At 38.5% G+C, this 22,627-nt stretch overlaps 1 protein-coding gene across 4 annotated transcripts in view; it reads left to right on the top strand.

Moving 5' to 3' along the window:
* RMDN2 (regulator of microtubule dynamics 2) overlaps positions 1 to 22,627 on the top strand; it is a 242,192-nt gene that overhangs the window by 167,249 nt on the left and 52,316 nt on the right. Inside the window, exons 1-2 of one of the 4 annotated variants that reach the window (XM_060309716.1) lie at positions 5,899 to 6,332; positions 12,647 to 13,114. The exons of 1 other annotated variant lie outside the window; for it this stretch is intronic. In XM_060309716.1, the coding sequence (XP_060165699.1) occupies positions 12,663 to 13,114 (452 nt within the window). In that variant the 5' untranslated portion in view covers positions 5,899 to 6,332; positions 12,647 to 12,662. Of the gene's footprint in view, positions 1 to 5,898; positions 6,333 to 6,429; positions 6,873 to 6,903; positions 7,133 to 12,646; positions 13,115 to 22,627 lie in introns of those variants that run through there. 2 more of the 4 variants (XM_060309715.1, XM_060309717.1) reach the window with 2 other exon arrangements.

Genomic DNA, 22,627 nt, shown 5'->3' with positions numbered 1-22,627 from the left:
AATTAAAATAATTTTTTTAAGCAATCACATAGGCTGGTCACATATGTGCAAACTTGCCAAAGCTTCTGGTTGAAAAGTGAAAAATTCAGATGCCTAGATATTTTCACTTATCCATCAATCTATTTATTCATACAAGATCTATATTACTGAACATCAAGTACTGAGGGTAGAAAAATGAATAAGACATGGCCCATGCTTTTAAGAAAAGTTATCCAAAACTTATAAATTAAGAATTTATAGCACCTTCTTTCAATGCTGGGGCATTGCTCAGCTGTGTTTAATTCTCTAGGAAAATGTGCTTACTATATACTAACTTACTTGGGGGTCGAGGCCAAGGATGCTGCTAAAACATCCCACAACAGAGAACTCTCCCTACATCAAATAATTCTCCAGTCCAAAAAAATCAATAGTACTGAAGTTGAGAAACTCTCTAAAGAGATGAAAAGCCACTATCTGTGGAAATCAGGAGACCTTGTCCTTCTTGGCGAGAGCAGTGTCAGTGCAGTTTTAGTGGTTTCTGCAGCGAGCCGATAAGTTGGTAAGAAGCCAGGAAGTGAAGGCTGTGAGTGGAAAATTTTCTCTTATAGTTTTTGATAGTGATGGATGTGAGATACGATAGTAACACGAGTGGAGAGGCAGGGTTTTAGAAAAGACAACGGGTAGTACCAAAATGTTTTAAAGTACTTGAATCAACTAAAATTTTCATTTTTTACTTAGGTGTTTGATGCCTTTTAAGCCATAACTTAAACCACAGTAGCAATAAATTATTTTGATGAAAGATCTTTACAGATTCTACTTCTTAAAAAGAGGAGAAAAATCATGATACCTAATTATGGTCATGTCTCCATAATAGCAAATATTTAGCAGAGGAAAATACTGGAAGTGCCTTTATGTCTAAAGTTGGATTCTCAAAATTAAATGCTTTATGAAAAATTTTGAAGCTATTTTCACTCTGTAAAATGTCCATATGTAAATAACTAAATTATTCATATTAGTTTGTTAACAGTCTTTCATTTATGAAATACAGACACCTCCTGAATTGTGTTTCCTGTACAATGTCATTATGTCCAGAAGAAAAGTTCCTCTCAGTACCCTTCTGTTTGAGAAATGGGAGGTTTCTGTTACCAAGAGAGAAAGTAAATGTCATTACTGTCAGAATTGTCTTTTTTTATTTTAAGGAGGGTTGGAAGGGTTGTTTTGCTTCATGTGAAGAAGTCAAAGAGCCCCATGGCTGAATGGGTAGTTCCTTTATTGCTTGAAACCTGGCAGAGGCTGTGGCTGGTGGTAGGAGTTTTTTGCATTAGCTGGTAAGCAGAAGTTGCAGCTGGAGGATGGGTCTCTCTTCTCATTGGACAGTTATCAGCTGCTGCAGCTGGCAAGGTCAAGGTTACTTTTTTTTTTTTTTTTAAGTGGAAGCAGCCAAGGTCATAGCACAGATAGATGATTTCCTGACATCAGCAGTTCTGAGTTAGAATTCAAGTGAAAACCATAGAGCATGGTATCCTATGGATTATGAAGGATTTTATGGGGTTACTTAGGAAACAAACCACGATTTATATAGCATGACTTTATGATAAGATATGTTCTCAGTTCTGAACAAACCACAATTATTTTCTATTACAATACAAATGGCTTGGTCACTTGCTTTATGAGACAAGCTTTCTTCTAAAATCATCATAGTGGTGAATTTCATCTCTTTCTAGATTCACTTCTCTCAATGAGAGTCCAAATATATGTCTTAATTATAAAGATAGGAATACAACTTTTATGAAATAGAAAAAGTTTTAACAACGGTTGATTAATTAATGTGTCTTTATTGCATCAGAAGAGTGACCATCTTTATAGACTGATTTGCATACCAAGAGGCTGCCTGAACAATTTCTAGAAAGATATTGTTCCTAGGGGAAAATAACTTTTCTTTGGATAGTCTGAGAACAGTGGGTCTGGAAAACTGCTAACCCCATTTTTTTTCCCAGGAGAACCTTACACAAAATTGACTTGCCATCCAAGTCCTAAATGAAATCTTTTTTTCTAATTTATATATATAATTAAAACTATTCAGTTATTTTAACTAATTTATACATGCATATATTGTAACAATATTTTGTCTAACTGACCAACACTTGACTTTTTTTTCAATCTGCCACAAACAATGAAACTGACCTTGACTTATAAAGCTGACATACATACTGTCAAAGATATCCCTGAACATTTTCTCTCAAGATGAAGAAAGAATGCAGAAGGGAGGGGTAAAGTGACTTTTTGCTATGACTTTGTTGAGTTCCATTTTAGAGAATATCCAAAGCTGTTAACAGGTTGACTTCAGAAACTCAGTGTAATAATGTGACTTACAAAATCTCCTGGAATATCTGAAGAATCTTCATTCCTATCTTTATGTGTCATGGAAAAACTGCTGATAATCATTGACCAAAGTTAGTATCAATCAGGCAATGTATATGCCTTTCTGAACATGACATTGAATAAAAACTTAATTTTTCTAACAAAACAAAATTTTCTTATAAGAATTCTATACTTTAGTGAGGTAGTTATATTTTTAACAAATTGATTCAACATTGAATTGCTAAATTATATTACATAAATATTGTTTCTAACCTCTTTTATACATGTCTTTTTAAAATACCATTTAAGATTCGTTCAGTACAGGAATATTGGGTCAATTATTTTATTGTATTTATGTGATTAATAATTTATTACACTAATTGCTTAGTCTTGTGGAAAGAGTTAGTAAACTTATCCTCATACCTTTCTCAAAGAAGGCATTTTTCCCTTGGAAGGTCCAATTTAGTCATAGGTATCTTTTCAGAAATTTGGGGAATAAGCTTCTTGTGTTCTAAGGATCCCCTAAAATTAAAATAAGCCCCAAACTGTTAATATTAGACACAGGATTATTTTTCCCCAAACTCTATTCCTAGCCTACAGTGAACGTGATAGACCCACCATCATAATTTTATACCCTGTGGTTTAGAGATAATGGCAGACCCCTACAAGGAAGCCCTCCAAGGGGTAAGTGCTCTGTCTGGAGGTTCAGTTCCCATAGAGGGAGCAGAGAAGGCTGAACCCCAAGTAACTGAAGTAGGAGATGCAGACAGAACACTATCCCTTGAGAAGTGCTATGATGTACTTACAAAAGGTGCTATGAAGAGTCCCCTTCCAATGTTCCATCATAGGCAGCAAACTCTCACCTGTAATGTAATTTACCTCAGTAGACTGTTAGGAAGATGGAATAAGATAATTCATATAAAGAATGAAGCAGGAACTGAGTATAAGAGTTAATCAGTCTTTTTGCTGTGGCTGTTGGTTCTCCCTCCAATTTACAGACCTAACTTGGGCAATTTGGAGCCTCAATTATGCTTGGATGGCTCCTTCCTCCACCAGCTTTGTCATTCAATTTCTTCCTGGATATAAACCACTTAGATAAAAGCCAAGAAATAAAAATAAAACAAACCCCCCTCTCCAACATACACTTGACGTACACTTCTCATGTTCCTACCATATAAAGGACGGCAGATTTCTTAATGCTTTCCTCTTGAGTGTACATATACTTTCAAAGAATTTTTTTCAACTATTTATTATATAGAGTATGTGCACTGTGCCAGGCACTGGGGGTACAAAGATAAATACATCCTTGCCTTCAAGATGTTCAGCTCAAGGGCACAACAGTCACTGACCAAGCGGTAATAATAGTGTACATGAGAGCGGGGTGCAGAAAACCAGCAGGGAGGGGGTTTCTACTCATGGAAACTCCTTATCCTTCTGCAGAGTTTTGGCGGGGCCTGGAGGACTTCTTTGGGAGAGAAGGAGAATGTGTAGAGTAGCTGCTCAAGGGATGCAGATAAAACTGGATGAATTGTTTTTTGACACGTGGCAAAGAGTAGGGTATTCCAGACACAGAGAGCAGTCTAAACACAGAGACTGGGGAAACGTGTGATTTATGGAAAGAAAATAAGGTAGTTTGCCTATAGGTGAAGTGAAGGATTGATGTCTGGTGAAAATGGCAGAGAAAAGCTGGAAAAGTAGGTGGGGACAAATTGTGAAGTGCCTGTACACCAGAGGTGTCAGCTGACTGTAATGCTGTGCTAGTTGTGATGAATACAAGTGTCTTCGTTAGGGCTGCTATAAAAAATTACCATAGAATGGCTGGCTTAAATAGCAAACATTTATTTCTCATGGTTCTGGAGGCAGGAAATCAGAGATCATAGTGCCAGAAGGGTTGGATTCTGGTGAGGGTCCTCTTCTGGGTTGCAGACAGATGGCTTCTCATTGTATCCTCACATGGTAGAAAAAGAAAGAGCTCTGGTCTCTTCTTATAAGGGCATTCGTCCCATTCTAGAGGGCTCCAGCCTCATAACCTAATTATTTCCCAAAGGTCTCACCTCTAAATACCATTACGTTGGGGATTAGGGCTTAAATATAATGAATTTTGGAGGAACACAAACATTCAGTCCATGAAAAACAGCATCTCTGAGATTCCTAGTGATTTCTTTTTCCCCTTCAGACATTCCTTTGAGACCACATTCCTAGTAGAGATAGGTAGAATAATTCCTTCTTTTTTATGTCATCCCTACAACAGCGCCTGGCGAATATAGCTCGTCTCTTTACTTTTTAGTTTTAACTTTACCAGAGATCAATGGCCACCGCTCTGTGAGTTTCTACCTCACAGATAATTTTTACTGATCAAGAAACAGAATCAAGCGGAACAGGTGTTAGTTACATAGGCATACTGAAAGAGTCCAGCTATTTTACCCCACTCCCTGAACTTGAAGAACACGTCTGTACCAGCTGACATCTTTCTTTTGGAGCAGAGGGTTGGTAAAGCCCTGTTCTCAGCCCACACTCCACATTTTTATTGCAGACCTCTTCTGTGCTGTGTGCTGAGGATGCAGCCGTGAACAACTCAGTGGACTCCTTCTGGACAAGCTTAAATCTCAAGGTGCTTCAAGCTTCTTTTAAGTGTTATTGAAGAGACAGTAAAGTTTCTTTTGGAAAGAAATCTCATTAAAAGAGATCACCCTGCTAGACAGGTTTATATTATGTTGTATTTTTTAAATAAAGCAAACATTAGCATTATATTGTAATATCTTTGTAAACCATAACAAAGTGTGAATGAAAGTGGTTCTTAGGAGTGTTTTATAGTTTCAAATCTTAGAGGCTAAGTATTAGTCTGCTGCCTTCCAAAATATAACTTAGTTTTAATAAAATGATGTGGCTAGACTTACTTATTCTTCAATGCAGCTTGCTTAAAGCTCACAAAACGTTTTATGGTCTTCAAGATCCTGTAGAATCTCCATTAGTGAATAGTTTTGTATGGATTGTGAAATTAGCCTTCTGATTCTTTAGAGGAGTTCTTTTGCTTGTTTTGTTTTTTGATAAATAGGAATGCATCCGTTTTTAATTCCATTCAGCACATTGGTAGGCAATTTAGTACTCAAGACTGTTTACTGCAAGCCTAAATTTAAAGCTCAAAGTGAGGACAATACAGAAGGGAGTGAACGTGCAGTTTTTAAGAGTTCATTTGGCAGAATTTTATTTTCATTATACAAACCACAGAAAGCGAAGCTGGGTAAAATCTCGAATGTCGGGCATCTGAGAAGATAGTGGTTTTCGCCTAAAGGCAACTCTGAATGGTGGTGGGGTTGAGGGGAGGACGGAGAGGCTGGGGATTTAGCTCACTAAAAGAGAAAGTGAGTTAAAGTGAACTTAGGATAACTTGATTAGTAAGTGATGCAAGACGTACACGTTTGACTCTGTCGTACGGAGGGTTCAAGGTTGTGTATAGAAAGGGGCACAGAAGAAGGGTGAAACTAGGGCAGGGGGGTGGGTTTGGGGCGGGAAAGAACCGAAGGGAGGGTGGGTTTCGGGAGCGGCAGTGATGGGAGAAAGCGCGCTGGAGGCAGGAAGCGCGCGCCGAGCCTCCCGCCGGGCCGGGCGCGCTGGCCCTGAGCCAGGGCGCGGTGGTCGAGGCGGGGAGACGAGCTCTGAGGGAGTCGGCACCCGGGCAGCAAAGTCCGGTGCGGGCCGAGGCGCCCGGCGGAGCGCACTTGTCTCCGTTTGTAAAAGGTGCTCGGGGAGCCCGCCCCGGTGAGTTGACCGCCCGGCGAGAAGAGGCGGGAACCGCAGGGCGAGCGGCGCGGGCTCCTCCCCCGGCGCCTCGGCTATTTGGGTCAGGACGAGGCGGCCGCGGCGCCGGACCTCTGGACCCGCTGGCTCCGGGACTACTGTCCGCCCGCCGCTTCGCTCCCAGCCACCCCGTCGGCAGGTCCCCGGTGTCCGACAGCAGAGAGGCCGGCGCGGCGAGAACTCGCGCTGCGCAGGTGGGCAGTGGGCATCTCGGCTGTCCGGGGTGGGATGCGGCCGAGGATCGAGGCGGCACTTCCGGCGGCGGCCACCGCACTTCCGGGTCGTGCGGGCGTCCTCTAGGCGTCCGCAAGGCTGGGGGCCATCCTCCTCAGGGCGGTAGAGAGGGCTTGCAGCAGTTTACCCTGGCGCAACTCTCGCCCAGCCGGTGCCTGGGAAGTTTCAACCCCGGAGGTCACCAGTATTTACGCGCGGGCGCCTGGCGTGGGGTGCGTGAGGAGCGGGCAGCGTACTGCCTCGGCCTGTCGGGTCCCTGCAAACGCCGATGAGTTTCTGCCGGAGACACTTGCTCGCTTCTCACCTGGGCTCCCTGGGTCTTTCTTACCTTTGAAACTTCAGCAAACGTTTTTGTTTTGAACAGATTCTCCACCTATTTTACACAAAATGAAGGCTAGATTTTCAGTGGGACAAACATTTGCAAATAAGCCAAACATCAGGGAGCCCTAAATGAAAAAGAAATTATAAAATAGGAAAAAAAAATGAAAACCGAAAGAAATGTGAGTATTAGAATTCACTTAGAAAGTATCAAGTTATCCAGATCGCTGTGGAGAATCTAATCGCTAATTCAAGGGCTCAGAGCAATTCCCTTGGGAAACTTAAAACTCAGGGTCGTTTATAGCCCATATTGTGCCTTTACCCTTGCAAAAATTTTCATCCATCTTCCGAGTTTATCGGAGTTCTATATTTTATGTATTTCCTCCTACGAATCTGCTGATGAATTAAGTGAATATATATGCTAAATATTGCTGAAAGCATTGTAAGTAACTTGGTAAAGCATAATTTCCATTTCTAAACATTAATTTTAATTAAAACTAGAACATGAAAATTAAATGTTTTCTGAAGTTAATGTTTTATGACTGGTTCTACAAAGGAATTTTAATGCAGAAATTTCAGTAGAGTCAACATTTTGATGATTTACTATTTCAGCAAAATTCTTAATTCTCATCTCTGCAAACAACCTTTAATTATGTATTACCCATTAATTTTAGATGCCAATAATTTATAATAAAATGTCTATTATTTTACATTATTATTAGCACCTTACAAATTGAAATGTGACAGGAATAATACTTAGTATCTGATTATCTAGTCTCTCTCTCTCTCTATATATATATATTTTAAACCAAGAATCAATCTTTCTTCCTTCCTTCCTTCCTTCTCTCTCTCCCTCCCTCTCTCTCTCCTTCTTTCTTTCTTTCTTTATGCCATGGGATCTTACTTCCCTGACCAGGGATTGACCAGGGCTCCAACAGTGAAAGCACTGAGTCCTAACTACTGGACCACTAGGGAATTCCCTAGTCAATATATTTTTAAATTACTGTGTTTTTATACTAAAGTGCAAGTGTCTACTACTAATGTGATAATTAAATGTATTAAAGTTATGTAAATGATGTAATATAACCTTTGAAATTATACTGCAGGCAAGCAGGTGTTCTGATTTTTAATGAGTGGCATTTTGCAAATTATTGGCTTAGAAGCACATTCATTTTATACTGATATAAAACTCAAACATAGCTTGAGCTATTATTCTCTAATTGTGATTATTTAAAACAAATACCTGCTCCATTGATTTTAGTTTTTTTCCCAGTTGATTTTCTCAGTTCTGAAGTCATATTTCAATATGGTAGTTCTATTTTTAGCTATTTAAGGAACCTCCGTACTGTACTCCATAGTGGCTGTATCAATTTACATTCCCACCAACAGTGTAGGAGGGTTCCCTTTTCTCCATACCCTCTCCAGCATTTATTGTTCGTAGATTTTTTGATGATGACCATTCTGACCGGTGTGAGGTGATACCTCATTGTGGTTTCGATTTGCATTGCTCTAATGATCCCTGATGTTGAGCAGCTTTTCATGTGCCTGTTGGCCATCTGTATGTCTTCTTTGGAGAAATGTCTGCTTAGGTCTTCTGCCCATTTTTGGATTGGGTTGTTTGTTTTTTTAATATTGAGCTGTATGAGCTGTTTGTATATTTTGGAGCTTAATCCTCTGTCAGTGGCTTCATTTGCAAATATTTTCTCCCATTCTGGAGGTTGTCTTTTCGTCTTTTTTATGGTTTCCTTTGCTGTGACAACTGTGGCTCTTTTTTTTTTTTTTTTTTTTTTTGCTGTACGCGGGCCTCTCACTGTTGCGGCCTCTCCCGTTGCGGAGCACAGGCTCCGGACGCGCAGGCCCAGCGACCATGGCTCACGGGCCCAGCCGCTCCGCGGCATGTGGGATCTTCCCGGACCGAGTCACGAACCCGCGTCCCCTGCATCGGCAGGCGGACTCTCAACCACTGTGCCACCAGGGAAGCCCTGTGGCTCTTTATTATAACACTGCTTTATAAACTTAGGACCCTTACAAGAGTATGTTCTCTATCCCTTCCCAGCCTTTGGGCTATTGTTGTCCTACTTTCTTACTTCTACATATGATAAAAACCTCATGATATGTTATTGTCATTTTTGCTGTAATAAGCAAATATTTTATGAATAAATCTTAAAATGAGAAAAATGACTTATATTTTGCCACATGTTTGCCACTACTGGTGCTCTTCATCCTTTGTATAGATCCAAGTTTCTATGTGTTATTATTTTCCTTCTGCCTGAAGAACCTCTGTTAGCATTTCTTGTAGTGAAGGGCTGCTGGTAATGGATTCTCTCAACTTTTCTTTGTTTAAAAAATTCATTATTTTACCCTCATTTTTGAAAAGTATTTTACTGGGTGTGTAGAAATGCAAGTTGACAGTTTCTTTCGGCACTTTAAAGAGGTCACTCTGTTGTTTTCTTGCTTGAATAGTTTCTGAGGTGATGCCTTGGAGACAGTGTCTGCTGTAATCTTATCTTTTTTTCTCTGTACATAATATGTCTTTTTTTCCCATCACTGGCTGCTTTTCACATTTCTTTATCACTGGTTTTCGGCATTTTAATAATGTTTTGCCATGGTTTGGTTTTCTTAATTTATTCTTCTTGGATTATGTTGACCTTCTTGGATCTCTGGGTTTATAGATTTTGTCCAACTTGGAATTTTTTTGGCCATTTTTCCTTCAAATTTTTTTGTTACCCCTCCTTTTCTTCCCTTTAATTATATATGTTTTAGACTGCTTGATATTACGCTATAGGCTCTACTTGGTTTTCTGTTTGTTTGTTTTTTAGTCTTTTTTTAAAATCTGTGTGCTTCATTTTGGATGCTGTCTTAGTCCATTTGGACTGCTATAACAAATTCTGTAGACTGGGTGGCTTATATAAAACAGAAATTTATTTCTCATCATTCTGGAGGCTAAGAAATCCAAGATCAAGGCACTGGCAGATTCACTGTTTTGTGGGGGCCTGCTTCCTGGTTCAAAGCTGGTACCTTCTTGCTGTAACTTTATGTCGTGGAAGAAATAAGGGATCTCTCTGGGGTCTCTTTATAAGGGCCCTAATCCTATTTATGAGGGCTCTGCCTCCTAAAGGGACTCCATCCAATACTATCACCTTGGAGATTAGGATTTCAACATATGAATTTGGGGGGACACAAATATTTAGTCTATAGCAGATGGTTTCTATTGTTATGTCTTTGGGTTTGCTGATATATTTTTTTTCCTGTAGTGTTTCTCTGCTGTTAATCTCATTTAGTAAAATTTTATTTCAGTTATTTTATTTTTTATCTTTAGAGGTTCTATATGGTTCTGCTTAATGCCTTCTATAACTTTCCTCGCCATATTTATGTTTTCCTTTAGCATATTTTAAATATTTATATTAAATAATGAACGTAATATCTGTAATAGTTGTTTTAAAACCATTATCTGCTAATTATATCACCTCTGTCATTTTCCTGCATTTTTACATGTCTAGTAATTTTTGATTAGATGGTCAACATTGTGATTTTATGTTGTTGAGTTCTGGATTTTTTCTATTCCTGTAAAGAGTGTTGGACTTTCTACTGAAGGCAGTTAAATTACTTGTGAATCAGTTTGATCCTTTGAAGGCTCTTTTTTTTTTGCGGTACACAGGCCTCTCACTGTTGTGGCCTCTCCCGTTGCGGAGCACAGGCTCCGGATGCGCAGGCTCCGCGGCAATGGCTCACGAGCCCAACCACTCCTCGGCATGTGGGATCTTCCCGGACCTGTGTCCCCTGCATCGGCAGGCGGACTCTCAACCACTGCGCCACCAGGGAAGCCCTGAAGGCTCGTTTTTAATCTATTTTAGAGCAGGTCTAAATAGCCTTAACTCTAGTGTTAATTTAGCTGCATTAGCAAGCCATTACCCTTCTGAAGCCTCTACTGAAAGTCTCAAGTAACTCATACACACTCTACACTCTGGATGGTAAACACTTGAACACTTACCAGTTCTGTGTAATCTTTAGGAATAGTTCAGCGTACAGCTTCCTGGTAATTGTTCTTTCCCTTGAAATTGTTTTTTGCCTGGCTCAGTGGGGTTTCACTCTATGCATGTGCAGATTGGTATTCAATTAAAGGTGCAAGGAGAGGGACTTCCCTGGTGGTCCAGTGGCTAAGACTCCGAATTCCCAATGCAGGGGGCCCAGGTTCAATCCCTGGTCAGGGAACTAGATCCCACATGCATGCCACAACTAAGAGTTTGCATGTCACAACTAAAGATTCCATAGGCTGCAACTAAAAGGACACCACATGCCACAACTAATGATCCTACATGCCACAACTAAAGATCCTGCATGCCACAACCAAGATCCCACGTGCTGCAACTAAGACCTGGCGCAGCCGAAATAAATAAATAAAAATTTTTAAAAATTAAAAAAAAAAGACTCAAGAATAGCCCTATGCGTATTTCTGGAATTCTTTCTCTGCATAACTCCCTCATCTTCAGTACTAAGTGGGCACAAATTCTGGGTGCTTCAGTTTCTCTGAACTCTGATCTCTTTTGAACTCAGTGAGATTACCAGGCTCTGTTTGGTTTTCCCTTCCCTGTGCCATAGTCCAGAAATTGCCTCCAACTGGAAACCTGGGGATATCATAGTACTTTCCTCTTTGTTTCCCTTTTATCAGGGATTAAGGGTGGCAGTGCTATAATAATTTGCTCCTTGAGAAAGTGTCAGGAAAAACAAACTGAAATATTTGCAAATTTAATTTTGTAACAGACAGTTTACCATTATTTGTATCATTTCTCCCAAGTTGCAAACAAAATTTAATACAGGTGTTTACCTGTTTATAAAATAGGGGAAATTGATGGGAAAACAATTTTGGAAACTTCAAAGTCTGTATAAAAGCCTTATTATATTTTACTCTCATTACAAAAGTTTATCCTTGTATTTACTCATTGCCATTTTAAAGTCTCGGAAAGGGGGATTTATATTATTGTTTTCCTTTAGTGGCCTTCTTTAAGAACAGTGATAAGCAATAAAACTAGTGAAGAGTGGATGAAATAAAGAAAGATTATGGTGCATTTTGTCAAAGTAGCTAAGTTTATATGCAATAAGTTTATGTTTATATGGAAGTTTATAAGTTTATATGGAAGCTTAGGCCCGTGTAGCCCAAAGCTTGGGTCTTTGATGCAAAATGGTGAAAGTTCAGAAGGAGAAAGGAGTCAAAGAAATTACTTTTTTGTTACTTTAAAAATAAGTGAACATTTGAAAGAAAATAAAAACATTAAGACCTCAGACAGAAATAGAAATGTAAGAAGCAGAAGAATTCCAGGTCAGAAGAAAGGAGGTAAAGCCTGCACATACATTAGCATCTCTGCTTTCCATGTTGAATAAAAGAGATGAGGTGGTTACAAACTTGCCACAACTCTTTGTATATTTTATATCTCAAAGCCCATTTTAAAATGTTTATCACTCTAAATTGGAGTACAAAATGTTAACTAGATGCCAAGGAAGAGCTTTTTCTTGGACTTTCCTTAAAGATTAGATAAAACCCAGACATTAGCACACTAGTTAATTTTATACAAATAAAAGGTTCAGACACAGTTAAGCATAATTTGAATTCTTAAATAGTTTTTTCAGAAATTTATAATGATGCTTTTACCTCTATCATACCCTTTAAAAATATATAGTAAAGAGTAAATTTCAGATCAGAAGTAGAATACAAATTCTGAATTACAGTTGATACTTTACACTGGTTGTCAGTAATATCCATACAGGTAGTATTTCTATTCAGCCACATACATTATAGAGGCAATTACTCATAGTTTATTTTAGTTTGTGATTTATCAAGTGTTATTAAATTTTTTTGTGATGAGGTAGACTTGGTTTTTGTTGATTGAAAAAGCCCTAATATTTTTGTCTTGGGAAAGACAGAAACAATGTTCATTTACATTTATACTTTTAATTTTAGAAACAAAAACCAGGAAATGCCTCGTTCCACAAACAAAGAAATGATACTTGGCATCATGGTGGGAACTACTGGAATCAGCTTGCTGCTTCTGTGGTACCACAAGGTTCGTAAACCAAGGACAGCAATGGATTTACCTAAATTTCTTTCTCTGGGTAATTCAGTTGATTTGATGCCTTTGCAAGATGAAATGCCTAATGGCCAAGGAACAACAGCGATCTTTCAAGGAAGGCAACTTCAGATATTGGAGAAGTTAAATGAATTACTGACAAATATGGAAGAACTCAAAGAGGAAATCAGAGTTCTTAAAGAAGCCATTCCAAAGCTGGAGGAATATATCCAAGGCGAACTTGGAGGGAAGATAACTGTTCACAAGATAAGTCCTCAACACAGAGCTAGAAAAAGAAGGCTTGTCACAGTTCAAAGTTCAGCAACAAGTAATAGTTCAGAGGAAGCGGAAAGTGAAGGAGGGTAAGATTCTTTAAGATGTTTCCCATGTTGAATTGATTATTTATTGCATTATTGCTATTACTTAGGTACTTTCATTATACATTCCCAGTCATATATTCTGTTACTGAGAAGGCATAAAAAGGAGTGATTCTTTTGTCTTATGTTACAATTAAAACCCTATTCCATAGAGGTCAGTATTTTAGTTTAGACCTCAATGACGAAAAGAATGTAACTTACTCTAGTGCTAGGTGGCATCACATGAGTATTGAGGAAGACAGTGATTGTTTGCCAAAATGTGTAACCTGTTTTTGTATGTGGCCACTGTGTGACCCCTTGCATAAGGACTGTCCAAAGAGTACTGTCTAATAAAACTTGCTGTGATGATGGAAATGGTCTAAATCTGTGCTGCCCAATATGGTGGCCAGTAGCCACATGTGGCTATTAAGCACTTGAAATGTAGCTAGTGAAACTGAGGAACTGAATTTTTAATCCATTTCATTGTAACTAATTTAAAATTAGCCGCATGGGACTAATGGCTGCTGAATTGGGCAGTGCAGACCTAAAAAGATTTGAGAATGTACAAGTGACTCAGTTTCATCCTTGCATGGGTAATTCATTGAATTCTACAGTCAAGAACATAAAAAATGTTCTTTTACGGGAAAAACAAATGATTTATGAAAAAAGGAATTGTGCCTGACTAGTGTTTCTAAGGAGTAAAATAGGCAAGTAAATAAATGCACCAGTGAATGTAGCATAGCCTGAAATTCTTTAAGGCAGGGACCCTATGTTTTCGTCATCGTATTCCTAACACCTATTATTGTGCCTCCCACTGAGTAGATGCCAGTAACTATTTCTTGAATTAATGAGTGATCTGCTAAATAACTATAGAATCAGAAGAAGGAGAGGGGATCTGGAAAGAGGAAACAAAGTGTAGGGATTTAAGGGTGATTTCATAGATAAAGAAGTGTAAATGGTTGATGAGGTCTTTGAGATCAATGCTAGGACTGGAATTACTTAGCATCTTTATATAGAACTGGAGAAATAACTTATGAAAAATCTTTCAGAGAGAGAAGAGCCACAAATGCTAGATCTAGATAACAAGAAGGTCTTAAAAATTTGTGTTCCTGAACAACAGGAAAGTTGTAGACTGTTTTTAAAATAGGCAATGAAATGGTTTTTGTTTGTTTGTTTTAGTTTTTATTTATTTATTTTTGGCTGCGTTTGGTCTTCGTTGCTGGACGCAGGCTTTCTCTAGTTGTGGTGAGCGGGGGCTGCTCTTCGTTGCGGTGCGTGGGCTTCTTATTGCGGTGGCTTCTCTTGTTATGGAGCACGGGCTCTAGGTGCATGGGCTTCAGTAGTTGTGGCATGCGGGCTCAATAGTTGTGGCTCACAGGCTCTAGAGCATAGGCTCAGTAGTCGTGGCGCATGGGCTTTGTTGCTCCATGGCATGTGGAATCTTCCTGGACCAGGGCTCGAACCCATGTCCCCTGCATTGGCAGGCAGATTCTTAACCACTGCACCACCAGGGAAGTCCGGGCAATGAAATGTTTAAAAGGAATCTAAAATAGTTCTAAATAATTTAGAACTGTAACTCAGAAAAGACACTTGTTAATTATTATGGGTATAGAGAACAGCAGCTTAGGACTCTGATAATGATAAAAATCCAACCATAACATTGCACATCATTGAGAGTTACTGAAGACAAACCGATGGTTATCTTACCTTATGTAGATCTGTGGTGTTTCCTCACCAGGAGTCCTATGTGCAGTTTTGGCAATCACACCTTAGAAGGGACATAGTGGAACTAAAGACTAGCCAGAGAAGATCTGCTAGACTGAGGGAAGAGATGGCAGCCCTGATGAAGGAGTTTAGGCCAAAAGGATCAATGGCCCTTAATCTTAAAAGACCCTGGTTAAGCTGAGCACAGGCTTGCTCAAGAAATTCTAGTATTCTAGAAAGACAGGCAACCTTTGATAAGATTAGGATAAGTTTAGGACAAATGAAAAGAAGATAATTATGGGACTTAATTAATTTCAAGTAATGGTGTAGACATAAATTTTTTTATGTGGGTTCAAGAGGGATTTGTGAAATTTATGAATAGTAGTCACATACCGCTAAAAACAACTAGACATATCAAAACTTTAAGGTTGATGTCAAGTAAGACATCCCCTTCTCTTTCTTGATCCTGGGTGCCTTTGTTAGCAAGAGTACGAGAGTAGATGTACTAGAGCCCTAATAATGGACTAGACAATAATGGACAATGAATGGCATTGAAAGCAGAGGGAGAGTTGAATGGAAAAAGAAGATGTGGTACATATATACAATGGAATATTGCTCAGCCATTAAAAAGAATGATACCATTTGCAGTAACATGGATGGACCTGGAGATTATCATACTAAGCAAAGTAAGTCAGAAAGAGAAAGACAAATATCATATGATATCGGTTACATGTGGAATCTAAAAAATAATGATATGAATGAACTTACTTACAAAACAGAAACAGACTCACAGACTTAGAGAACAAATTTATGGTTACCAGGGGGGAAGGGTGGGGGAAGGATGGATTGGGAGTTTGGGACTGACATGTACACACTGCTATATTTAAAATAGGTAACCAACAAGGGCCTACTGTATAGCACAGGGAACTCTGCTCAATACTCTGTAATAGCCTAAATGGGAAAAGAATTTGAAAAAGAATAGATACATGTATATGTATAACTGAATCACTCTGCTGTACACCTGAAACTAACACAACATTGTTAATCAACTATAATCCAGAATAAGATAAAAATTTAAAAATAAATAGAGGAAGAGAAACTGTTTCCCCCTTAGCTCTACTTTAGAAAAATAAACAAAAGCAAAGAAATGAAAACAATTTGTTTCTTTTTCTGTTTTGAAAGGAATAAGATACAGAAAGATCTAACACATCTTTCTAAATAAACACCTAGAAACAAACTTTTTAAATAAGTAAACATTTTTTTTTGAAAGTAAGGTTTTATAAAATATATTTGTTTCAATTTTAGATTGCATGTCCTCTTATAACCTGCTTGGGACAGAAACAACTGGTCATGGTGAGATACAGTCATAATCCCATTACCACATTTAAGATGGGTTGTAGCCTTGATACATAGTGTCCTTGATAGCAAAATTAAAACAGCAAATGACAATTACATGTTCCATATGTAAATTTTATGCTTTGCAAGAGGCACCTAGAGATTTTGACTTCTTTTAGTAAAATAGATGTCAGTCACAACTGGCTGATATTACTAGTTTTACACACGAAAAGAAAAACATCTAATTATATTCTTCGTTGTTGATTAAAACTTGAGTGGGTAGATCAGTAGAATGCATTTTCTGTAAACATTATTAGAATCTTCTGCATGCCTCTCTTTGTATCATCGTGGACTTATGGATTTATGCCTTATTTCGTCTCAGCTAATTTCATTTAATTAGTTGTGGAGGTGATGATGACTAAAGGCTCAAAATCTCATGACCCTGGCAGGCTCATCAGTGGGCCTGCCAGGGTTCTTTTCCCTTCTTAGAACTAGCGTGAACATCTTGGAAGGCATCTTTGCTTCTTGGTAATATTGTTTCAACTGATTTTGGTTTGGGCCCCTGCTCCAAGACTTGGAATCAGCTACCGTCCTGGCAGCATTGGTTCATTTCTGTGAGAAATAGTACTAGATACCAAAATCGGGAGTGTAGGGTAGTACTGTTTTTAGGCAGGATGATACCAGAGGCTGTTTTGGCCCCTTTAGGGACAGGATAAAGAAAAATCATTTAAAAAAATATATATATATATATATATATTTTTTTTTTTTTTTTTTTTTTTTTTTGCGGTACACGGGCCTCTCACTGTTGTGGCCTCTCCCGTTGCGTAGCACAGGCTCCGGACGCGCAGGCTCAGCGGCCATGGCTCACGGGCCCAGCCGCTCCGCGGCATGTGGGATCTTCCCGGACCAGGGCATGAACCCGTGTGCCCTGCATCGGCAGGCGGACTCTCAACCACTGCGCCACCAGGGAAGCCCTAAAATATTTTTTAAGTCATTAGTTCACATTGATGTTTTCAGTTTACATTTAAGTCTTTCCCTATTTCTGAAAACTTTTTAGTTCATTTTCTTTTTTAAGCTGCCCAATTTTCTTTCTTCTGTCAACCTTTTAGCTATATTGCTCTATCAAACCATGGGTTTAAAAGTGTTATTTATATCACAATGGTATATAAAGCTTCAGAAACCTCCCTTTCAGAAGTTAAATCTTATTCCAGTTTTGGTTAAAATATTACCCCATAATAAAATTCATTGTTCTTCCATTTCATGTGGGCTTTAAGAGAATACATGAGTTTGAAAATTAGATAATTCTGTTAGGTGAGCAAGGTTGTATAGCACCTTATGGGCCTTCTTGATTTTTTTCTTGACTTGGTATTTTCATTTTAGTATTAAGTTCACATGATAACCTTCAGATAGTATCAACAGACACATTGCTGATTATTTGAAAAGAAAATAAAAAGAAACCCCAGAAATCTACCCACAAAGAGCACCAGCACAATAAAAGCCATAATACCTAGTACCTTAGATGATATTACTTTATAAATAATAGAAGATGGTCATGAAAGCAAGACCACAGACAGATACAGGTTTTTGAGGTTTTATTTAAAACTTCTTAGACTTTAATTTTCATGAGCCAAAATATAGACTTTGCTTTTTGTTCATTTACATTTTTATTTTTACCACTATCTACTTCCTCCAAGTCAGGTTTAGCGTTGAACTTCAATTTTTCAAGGCCTTGAGAGAAAGACAAATTCAGATATTCAGGATATGGTGATTCTGTATCCCTTCATGTTGTAAAAGTAAAAATTTGCAAAAAAATTTTTTTTGTTTCAGATTTTTTTTTTTAATGAAATGCTACACATACAATTGAGATCCTCTTGTACTCATTTCAGAGGTAGCCATTATCTTGAAGTTGGTGTGCAATCTTCCTTTGAAAGTTTTAATGCACTCCTACATACACTTGTTTACATAAACAATGAATAAATGGTCTTTGGTTTTAAAATTTTACATAAATGGCATTGTAGGGTACATAACACTTTGTAATTTGCTTATGCATCAACTTTTTAAGGAAATTTTTCCATATTGATATACGTAAACTTATTTCACTCTTTTCAGTTGCTATGTTGCATTCCATTGTATGAATAATATGCCTTAATTTAGTTCCCTCTTGGGGGGGTGGGTGGTGGTGATGGGATGAATTGGGAGATTAGGATTGACATATATACACTAATATGTATAAAATAGATAACTAATAAGAACCTGCTGTATAAAAAAATAAAATAAAATTCAAAAAAAAATTTAGTTCCCTATTGATGGATGTTTAGGTCACCATTTTTTTGCTTTTATGAACAATGCTTTATTGAACACCTTTCTTCATAATTCCTTATGTACATGTGGAATAATTTGAAAGTATATACTTAGAAGTGGAATTGCTGAGTTATAGACTAAATACACTGTTATTTTCTATTACTTAATTATCCTTCAGAGTATACCAATTTACAAACCTATAAACAGTGTATGAGAATCCTTATTTTTCCATACAAATTTTTATATTATCAGACTTTTTAGTTTTAGCCAACCTGATGGCGATGATGTGGTAAGTAATCATTATTTCAGTTTACATTTCCCTGAGCATTAGTAAGATTGGGCAGCTTTTCATAGTTTGTTTGCCATTTAGCTCTTTTCTTCTATGAATTTCTTTAAAAAAAATAATAGTAAAGGAAGGGAAGCACTAACAGTTGAAGTCCCTTTTATTCATTTGATGAGAGTGTCTTCTCTGTGGTAGGCACTGTATAGGCTCTCGAAATACAGCAGGGCATAAGATAAAGGCTCACAAGTAAAACAGAGTTTTAACAAAATGTGACACAATGTTAAAGAGGGATACTCTCAGTCTATTTCCACCAGAGCCCCAAAGGCCAAGAACAAACAATAAGTGTGGGGTACTCTTGCATCCTAGAGCCAGATGCTAAACCCTCCTGTTTCAAGCTGGGGTGAGGGCTGGGGGTGGGGGGCCCTTGAGCATAGTTTTAGGCTGCAGAGAGGAAGCCAATATAGAGAGTGAGTAAAAATACCAGCGAGGAATTAAGTCAGAAATGAAGACAAAGGGGAAATGAAGGAAATAACCCATGAAACAAGGTGTGGCCTGACCCTGTTAGCAGCAGTACAGCTTAGGTATTGAGCTAACATGTTGAAGAAAGAGAACAGTATCACTTGTAGACTCCAGGGAAATTTTATTAACCTCAAGATAGTATTTTGGTAAAAATGGGAACTGACAATATAAAATCTCTAAAACTCCCACTCCAAGTAAGATAGTTCTAGATTAGGAAAAAATGTTACGTAGCTTAAGCCATATTCTACATTACATTATTACATTACATTACACTATTCCTGGTCAGTGCTTCTATTACCATAACATTTATATATATATAATAGCCAGTGGGTTATTAAGAAAGACAGGTAGAACAAGCTTGCAAAATCATTCATTTCTAAAATAAATATTTATTGATCACTGACTATGAGCTACACTCTTGTAGGTGGTGCAGTGGCAACAAACAAGTCCTTGCACCTGTCGAACTTACTTTCTCTTGGCTTTTGCCTCCAATTTGGAGACATTTGTCTATAGAAGCCTCACCTAGTGATCTTGCTTCTTGCGCTTTGTTCACAACTTGAAGCGCACTGTGTTCATTCCTCCTACTAGTGAGTCCACAGGTGAATCTGGGTGCCCCTGATTCTTGGGACCAACGATAAAATTTAGATCTTTAAGTATCCTCTCCAATGCCCAGGACCAATAGATACAATGCATTAAATATTACAGTAATTCTATGTGTCATATAAGGGAAAGAAAAAGATCCCAGTTCTGTGCACAGATATTACAGAAGAAAATGAAAGTCAACTCCATCAAAAATTTGTTCCAGATCCTGTTCTAAATGTTTTATATTCATTATCTCCTTTAATCCATACAATAACTCTCTAAGGAAGATGATACTGTTATCCTCATTCTAGAGATAAGTCTGGGAAAGATTAGATAATTCCTTGGTAAAGGGCAGAGTCTATACACCGTGCTACACTGCCTCTTTTCTTCCTCATCCCCAGTTAAGAAAGTGCAAGGTGTCAGAGTGCTCTAAAAACATTATCCTAGGAGATAAAGGGAGGGGGGGTAAGGCCGATATGTGTGTGAAGTGCTGGCAGAACTCAGACTTTACCTCCCAAGGTGCCTGGCTACCGAAGTACCATAACAGTCACCTCAGTTCCATTTGAGTGCCCTTGAAGGCCTAACCTAACCTAAGGAGGAGTGTGTGGGGTCAGATGTACTGTATGTCACTGATTATAAGATGAACCTTCTTTTACATTTTAACATCTCCTAAGTCAAGATGTATCTTACCACCAATTAATAGATCATATCACTGTGTCATAGTTTAATTGGCAACATTTTTTCCTTTCTTGCAGTTGATGGTGGTTTTGATTCTGTGAAATATGGGGTAGATACCTGGGGTAGGTATGTGGGTGTAAGGACCAGAAGCTGAAAGAGTTCCTGCCTTATCACCCTAATTTTCTCAGGGAAGGACCATAGGTCATCTTCTAGAATGGAAGGGAAAGTACACCGAGGCATGTGAGGAAGGAGATTGAGTTTTGTTTTTTTTTTTTTTGTGATACGCGGGCATCTCACTGCTGTGGCCTCTCCCGCCACGGAGCGCAGGCTCAGCGGCCACGGCCCACGGGACCAGCCGCTCCGCGGCATGTGCGATCTTCCCGGACCAGGGCACGAACCCACATCCCCTGCATCGGCAGGCGGACCCCCAACCACTGCGCCACCAGGGAAGCCCGGAGATTGAGATTCTTGACTTCCCTCTTCCCCATACCACCATCCTCTCCCATCCTCTCCCATCCTCTGTCAATTTCCAAGTCTTAGGGCTTTGGCCTTCTTAAGAGCCTGCACTGATGTTTTCACTGTGATGTCTGCAGTGCTTAGCACAGTGCCTGACACATCATAGATGATTGTTACCTATTTATATTAATAAATGAATGAACACATGACCAAAGAAAGTACTGAAGAGACATTGTGGGGAGTGGAAGAGGACATTAACTAGGAACATGGGTAAGGATTACCCTGCAGACTGTTGCTCCAACTGAGGTTCAAGACTGTACCAGTTTGCACTGTAGTGTGCATCTTTTCACTAGTTCTTGGCCTTTCATATATAGAAGTGGAGGAGTCAGAGGGCTTAATTGATTCAAATTAGGAGATTTGTAGGGTGAGTGTGATAGAGAGGCAAAAGGCTAAGGATGTCTAGAGTATAGATAAGGAAATAAGTCTTCTAATGTTGCTGGAACACATCTGTGTTTATTTCTTGGCCTAAAATGTGTATTTTGTTTTGCTTCTATTGTTTTAAAAACTACTTCCTGTTCGTTATTAGGTCAGTTCAAACCCTTGACTATGTACTGTTTCTTTACTAGACTGTATTTAGTAACTACTGTCTAGTGAGTTAATTTTATTAACCTTTCTTTCAAAAGAAACTAATAGTGGATAAGGAAATTATAGAAATAACCTATGAAATTATTTGGTGATCTTCAATCCATATTTTTTTCTACCTTTCAAATCACATAGATAATCATGCTATCTGAGTAACTACAAACAGTGAACCTATGTGGTTAGAGTTTAATATTGTAATGAAAGAAAATAATTAACCTGGTGGTAATTTAGTGATGAACATTATTGTTATTTTGCATAATTAGGTATATTTGGTAAATATACAAATAACTATCATTCATATCATGTAATAGATTGAATAATCTACATTCACTACACTCAGATCAGCTAAACATGTAACTAACTGTACTTTATAACTGAATTCAGAGCAGCTCACTATCGCTGATGTGGGAAAATCTGGCTGGTGTGGGAAAATCTGAATGTGCCAATTCAAGTTAACTGTCAATTCTAGTTTAGAGCTAGTTATTTTGTGTTAAAGATTAAGTCACATTCAGGGTTTCCCCTTCTTCCTCCCTCTTACTTCTCCTCAAGTGTAAGCTAGGTCCCTAAAGGGTCTTAGCATCTAGGCACCAAGAAAGGAGGGACATTCAGTCCTGATAGCATTCACTGTCCTTGTCCTTATTGGACTCCAGCTCAGGTAGGAAGCTGCTGGGAGGTTCCTTTTAACTGTCACTTTAGGGTTTGTTTATTACCGAGATGATCTAGATCAGAGCTACTCAGAGTGTGGTCTGTGGGCCAGCAGCATCCATATCCCACCTCGTCTGGGAGCTTGATGGAAATTGGCATTCTCAAGACCAGCCCCGGACCTAGTGAATCCGAATCTCTGGGATTCCGCATTGTGCCCAGGAATCTGTATTTTTAAATGCTCTCCTGGTGACTCTGATGTACCCTAAAGTTTGAGAAGCTTTGTTCTAGAAGATTTTCTAACTTTCAGCTGAGATATCATGACAGGATTATAATTTTAATTACTAGCAATTATAGTTATAGATAAATCAGATGTC

The sequence above is a fragment of the Globicephala melas genome, chromosome 12 (genome assembly GCF_963455315.2).
Source record: "Globicephala melas chromosome 12, mGloMel1.2, whole genome shotgun sequence".
In the NCBI taxonomy this organism is placed as follows: domain Eukaryota; kingdom Metazoa; phylum Chordata; class Mammalia; order Artiodactyla; family Delphinidae; genus Globicephala; species Globicephala melas.
The sequence above is the reverse complement of the archived record's forward strand: the minus strand, read 5'-3'. Positions and strand labels throughout refer to the sequence as shown.